General features: G+C 43.0%; 1 protein-coding gene across 1 annotated transcript in view; it reads left to right on the top strand.

Moving 5' to 3' along the window:
- The first annotated feature begins 334 nt into the window (after positions 1-334).
- Positions 335-6,000, top strand: part of LOC138567279 (uncharacterized) — a 215,709-nt gene continuing 210,043 nt past the window's right edge. Inside the window, exon 1 of the mRNA XM_069645328.1 lies at positions 335-529. Within this exon, the coding sequence (XP_069501429.1) occupies positions 354-529 (176 nt within the window). The 5' untranslated portion in view covers positions 335-353. The remainder of the gene's footprint in view (positions 530-6,000) is intronic.

Below are 6,000 nucleotides of genomic sequence, written 5' to 3'. Positions count from 1 at the left end.
AATACACTGATGTAAGGAAGAAGAATGAATGTACTATGTCTTGATGATGAATATGATCTTGAAGCAAGGAGTAGAGTAATTTAATGCTGCTACTGCATCTCTATGCTCCATTTTATGCATTGTTCTTTGTACATTTCTTTTCTGTAAAGTTATATGCTAAAACTAAATCACATTAAATAATTATATTTGCCGTTCCCTCCCTGTTGCCCTGTGGGCACTTTGAAACACATTTTACTCGCCTTAAAAATGCACAATCAAATAAATTGTGTTTAGTTCCGAGTAGGGAATTGTTTTCCCGATGAAGCCAATCTCCTTTTTCGCTTGTGGTAGGTGTGAAGCAGGCCTTTGAAGAAATGCAGCAGTCTGCCAGCGAGCAGCGTCTCCTCTTCGCTGAGATCTTTAACAGAGTCACCTACTTGCACCAGTTTGTGGTTGGGGAGTCCAGCACACTATACTCCTTTCTCTACAACCTGCTGGCCTGTGCAGCTGTATTCCTGGTGACCTCTACACAGCGCACTGCAGGGGCCAGGTAAAGCCTTATTTCTTTTCTACCTTATGGATTGCCTGCTTCTCAGTACACTGCAGGGTTGCCAGTATGAACAAAGTTTGAAATCGAGGAGAAGTACACCTATCTTCTGTGCTTAAAAACCTCCTCGGTATTAAGCGTGTTATAAAAAAAAAAAAAAAAACAATTATAATTGTAAATCATAATAATTCCCTGTCTAACCTGGTGGCCTGTGATCTTGTTTGCTGACTCTAAATAGCATATCCTGAGCTTGCAGCACCGAGACCTGTATGCCGTGCCAAGTAGAGCACGACTGGAAACCTAATTGGCACATTTGAAAAGGCTTGTTGATTACTGCCTTTAACGTATGCATCGCGATGGTTGGGGGGGTGGGTAGAGATCTGAGGATATTACATTTAAACATTGTGGCTGTTGCGTAAGGTGTATTTTTAGGGTAAGGAAGGCTACCGATCCCTGTATTATGACTTAACCATACACTTAGAATTCTTGCTTACTCCATTAGCAGCTAGTGAATTCTTTAATTGGAGGGGCGTAAATGTTTCCTATAATTATGCTACAGTGACCCAGCATGGGCGATGGAGCCTGAACCTACCAAGGTACATTCGGGGGTTGGGGTGGAGAGGCTCTCCCTCCTCCCGTGAGAACACATTTAAAATAATGGGGTAATTGGGATTTTTTTTATAATAACGTTTTAGATCAAAAACAGTTTGCATTTTGTTTTGTATGATGTATATACAAGTTACCAACAGTGCACCAGGATTTTACAGCTTTTTCTTCTCTCCATGATGCCTTTGCCTGCAATACATGCCAGTTTTGGATAAGCCGTGCAGACTGCACCAATATACAACAGTATTACCATATAAGAAAATACTCCTGTTGGCTTTCCCGGTACAAAATGCCATACCTCAATAAGAAAACACGTGCAGACTGACTGCGCTAAGGTAGGCCATTGTGGCCATGGAAGAACACTCTTAATGGCTTTACCCTTGATGCCATAAATGCCATGCCACAGTATGAAAACATGTCCACAATGGCTGTACCATCATCATCAACAACTTTATTTCAGCAGTAGGGCCATAAAAGTACAAACACATACATTTTAAATAAATACATCCTTCCAAATGATAGCTTAAAAATTACAACCTCGGACCCTGTGATCTAGCTAGTGGCCAACAAATGTCTCAATTTGGAGCTCCTCCAATCAACCGTGGAAACAGGATTCCCCTGGCCGCCACATCCTGCCCCCCCCCCCACCCTCCCTCCTACCCAGCCTTTTTCCCAATGGCACTATGTTGGCACCAGATAGTACAGGATGCTGGTGCCTGTTTTCAAAGACGTAATCATTATACTTGCAGAAAGCACTGATTTCAATCGTGCTGTTTGGTCCTGCGCAGCATCTTGTTAGTGCCTAGGACATTAGCCACTCTCTGGTCCCATTCTGCAAAAGATCTTAGGCACTCTCCCCCTGGTATGGCAGTAGTGCAATTTGTGATATCTTCACAAATAAATGACAACCCCATACTACACGGAACGAGTGTGTGCATTTATTAATTAGTGCTTCCCTGGTTTCCTGATGGTTAGTGGCTAGTTTGGGTACCTTATGAAGAAATATTGTGCCCCCCCATACGGTCCCCCATCCCCATGATAGTTGTGGTACTACGCCCAAGGCGTGGTTTACGTCCCCTGGGACAAGCACCATTCTGAGCAGGATTTCGTGCTGCTTGGCCAATCCTAGCAGCTGGGTTTTCGGCCGTTGGGTCGATACTAGACGCACAATCGGGGGGGGCCTGATAGTAGGTTGGTCTGGCAATTGTACTACTGGGAACCATACTCCTGTGGTAGGAACATAAGGGCCAGAATGGTTAGGGACCTGGGGCACCCTGTTGACCAAGGCACTGTTGATCCCATTGATCTCTTCCGTAGAGCAGATGTGCTCTATCCCATGGTTACTGAAGCCCCCATAACTTCTGCCAAATCCAATCGATGGCGCCTGCATGACTCCCCTATCTTGTGGGCTTCCACAAAAGCAAATATAAGCTTCTTTAAGCCCACCAGCGCGGACAAAATAAGACTACATTGGCATGCGCTAGCCAGGGTGCTCTGTTGTAAACTCAGTCAGTAGTCTAGCCAGCGGAAGTACTGTGTGCACAAAGGGAACTATGTTTCAACAGGGGGCTCAGTAAAATGCTACTCCCATTGCGCAAGTTCAACGCATTCTGATTTGGGGCCAGGATCTTAAGGGAAGGGCTAGTGTGCACGAGTACAAACATTGGCTTCAGTATCCTCATCTCCCGTTGTTTCCAGACGTGCCATTGGGTTTTTTGGGCCTGGGGTTGATGTCCATATTATAAAGTCAGATGGAGGATCCAGTTTGACTGGAGACTCGCTGTGCTTATATTATCTATCATGGGACTGTGGCTGGCCCTAAGTTACACACGTCCCCTAAGTGGCCCGTTTAGTGATTCAGTGTTTTCAATATTTTGAGTTGTAAACGCTGACATGGGCACAAATGCTGAATTGTCCTTGCCCAGGCCAGTTCCCATTCCTGTTGAGCCACTGTGCAGGATGGTGGACCTGCTTGCCGTCTGCCAGTATCGTACTGATTGTGGGGCCAGGTTTGCAGCCTTGCCACCCTTTATTGCCCTCACACATGTTATGGCTGCCTACGGCTCCAGGCTGGAGCAGGCCCTCAGTTTTTCTGACGTTAACTGTGTCACTAGCGTTGTTCACATGGGTGTCTCCAGTGCTCCAGATAAGATTTTGAGGTGGGAGTATTTTACTCCCTATTTTTAAACTTTGAGAGTAAATGTGATTTTAAGAGAGTAAAAATTACTTTTCTCCTTTTGTATGACCCTGCCGACGTGTGCAAAAACTGTATGGAAATCATTACTAGGCAGCAGCTTTCTGCATTATGACAGAATACACCCTTAATGTTTTCTCTAAGGTCTGGCCATTTGATCTCTCCTGTATATATTTAAATGTTGAAAACACAAAAACCTAGCTAATTACACAGTAAAATCAGCATGAATTGTATTGTGTGTTTTGAGGTTTGATGGCAAAATTGTTTTTGATGTTTAATGAAAGTCCTAATTTCCTGGAGCTATTACTACCTGTTGGTATGCCAGTGTTATGATACAACAGTGCAGAGAGGCAAGCACTCCATACTAAATTCTATACCTAATCTCATGGTCAAATGGTTATTTATATAGCGCTTTTGGCAAAGCGCTGTACATAGAACATATTTATAACAATTATCACCGAACATATTTATAACAATTATCACCAAACCGAAGTCGGTACTCTTTTGTCGACCTCGAAAGGATGAAAGGCTGAGTTGGCCTTGCTGGGATTTGAACCTACAACATACAGATCACGCACAGATTGCAGCAACAAGTGCTCAACTGGCTGAGCTATCTTATTGGCTAACATCCTTCAGAGGTTGGTAAACGGAGTATCGACTGAGGTGTAATAATCACAGTTTCTAGACCTTGGACGAACCGTGTATGCTATCTGAATTATCACAGGGACAAGTTTTGCTGAGTTTCTATTTCAATTACAAATGTAACTTTCTTTTGTTTGTTTTTGAACAGCACTTGCACTTCCTGGAGAGTCAGGTTTTGGATGTTTTAATTGTAGTCTTGAAGATTTGAGAGGCTAAAACACCTGTGATTGGTGTGTAATGATGCTCACCCTTGAGCAAAGACTCTGCTGCCACTGGCCATTTATAATGTACACCATTGACTGCAAGATTGAATGGATGTAAACTAGATTGTGCAAAGTTATCATTTTATACACTTTTTTATAATTAGAGTGTAAATTAGAAGTGTAAAAATGATCTGCCTCTGCATGGTTATGCACACAGCACCGGATTTGTCATGCTAGTTTGCTTTCACTACAAAATATTAATTCTCAATTGCATCTTAGTTTTCCATCTTATTAATTATTCAATCCTAAAATGCTAGGAAAATAAATATGCACAGTGCTTCTGTTTGCTCCACACACACCCCAGTAGAAGCTGAATGGAAAGAAACCATTCCTTTCATCAATGTGCAGTTTCGGAGAAGGCTTCAGAGAAATGCATTCTATTTCAGAGACATTTAACCATGGCTTGAATTACATCCATGTAGATAAAAATCAAAAGAAGCGTCCTGGTTTCTGTCACGTAACCTGACCTTTGCACTGCCCTCTGCTCTAAACTTGTGTGTAAATGTACACAGGAAAATAAAGCTGTCGTATTTACAAGATTTTCATGCGTAAAAAGGCCTGGTACGTCTCTGTCGTTGGGGTCGTTGCATTGAGTGTCCGATCTATTACTACTGGCAGTGCACGAGTATTCCCTGGTCTCAATTACCAAGTCTTTAGTTCCACAATCATTCTGACTGACCCCAAGGAACTGGCGTATTTCCTTAATCGGGATCTAGACCTCTGACCTACTCCTTACTTGTGGAAACCTTTACCACGCTCTGTGACATTGCTGTAAGTATTTAACTCAAAGCTATTCAAATTGTAAGTGTACCAACGGACCCCACTTCTGTTCTGGTCACCCACAACTTTCACAGACGCACATGTTCCTGGTGTTCTTTTGTCCACATGTCAATGCTTTGGACCAGTATCTCAAAACTTAGCAAAAAGGTCCTGTACTTCATTAAAGTGTGTGCGTATGTGGAATTCTCGCATTATGCCAATTAACAGTGTACAATCATCCTATGGGATGGGGAAGCGCCTGCGTGGGTCCGCCCACGCTTCCGATAATTAAGAAGAAGAAGAAGTGTACATTTGAAAAATGTGCCGCTCGATTTGAGCTTTGTATACTTTTCATCCAATTAAATGAAAGGTGAGCATAAAGATTACTACCGTTTTTTTTTTTTTTTCTTCTTGCCGCTTTGTTCCTCATGACCTATCGGAGGTTTGTCAGTTGCAGTGGCATGTGTGGTGTCATGAGCAGTGCATGGTGGTCGAGTTATGGTTCCTTTAGCCTGCGCAATTTCCCTACCTGCGACAGTGATGTGGAGGGTATCCCCTAGTGAGCTACAATGTCCCGTTTTTCTTTTCAAAATGTTTTCAGTTTAACGTTCTGCAGTAACCAATGTAAAGTCCTCAAGCCACTGTGGTGGGAAAATCTTTCTGGGCCCCAAATGGAAAAGAATTGGGTATTTGAGAAACTGACGTTTCTGGCAGACTCTCCACGCCCGGTGTGTCATTTCGACATCCCCTGAAGGCCTTCAAAGTAATGTACTTTATTATATCCATGTGACATGGTTCATGGGTACTTTGAGGGTGCAGAAGTAAGGCTGACGCAATGGTGGCATGTTTTGTGGTAAAAACGTGTATTAATGGGGGAAAAGGGTTGAAAAATGCCTATTTGTCCCAATAACTAAGAGGGGATTGTGAGGGGTCAGAAATTAGATGGAGGCAACGTTGTTGGGTCTCAACATTCTCCAAGTTTAAGTAAAAAGGGTGCGATGAAAGCCTAT

The sequence above is a fragment of the Ambystoma mexicanum genome, chromosome 2p (assembly GCF_040938575.1).
Source record: "Ambystoma mexicanum isolate Mex_15411 chromosome 2p, UKY_AmexF1_1, whole genome shotgun sequence".
NCBI lineage: Eukaryota > Metazoa > Chordata > Amphibia > Caudata > Ambystomatidae > Ambystoma > Ambystoma mexicanum.
Note: the sequence above shows the minus strand (reverse complement) of the source record. Positions and strands in the feature narration are given on the sequence as shown.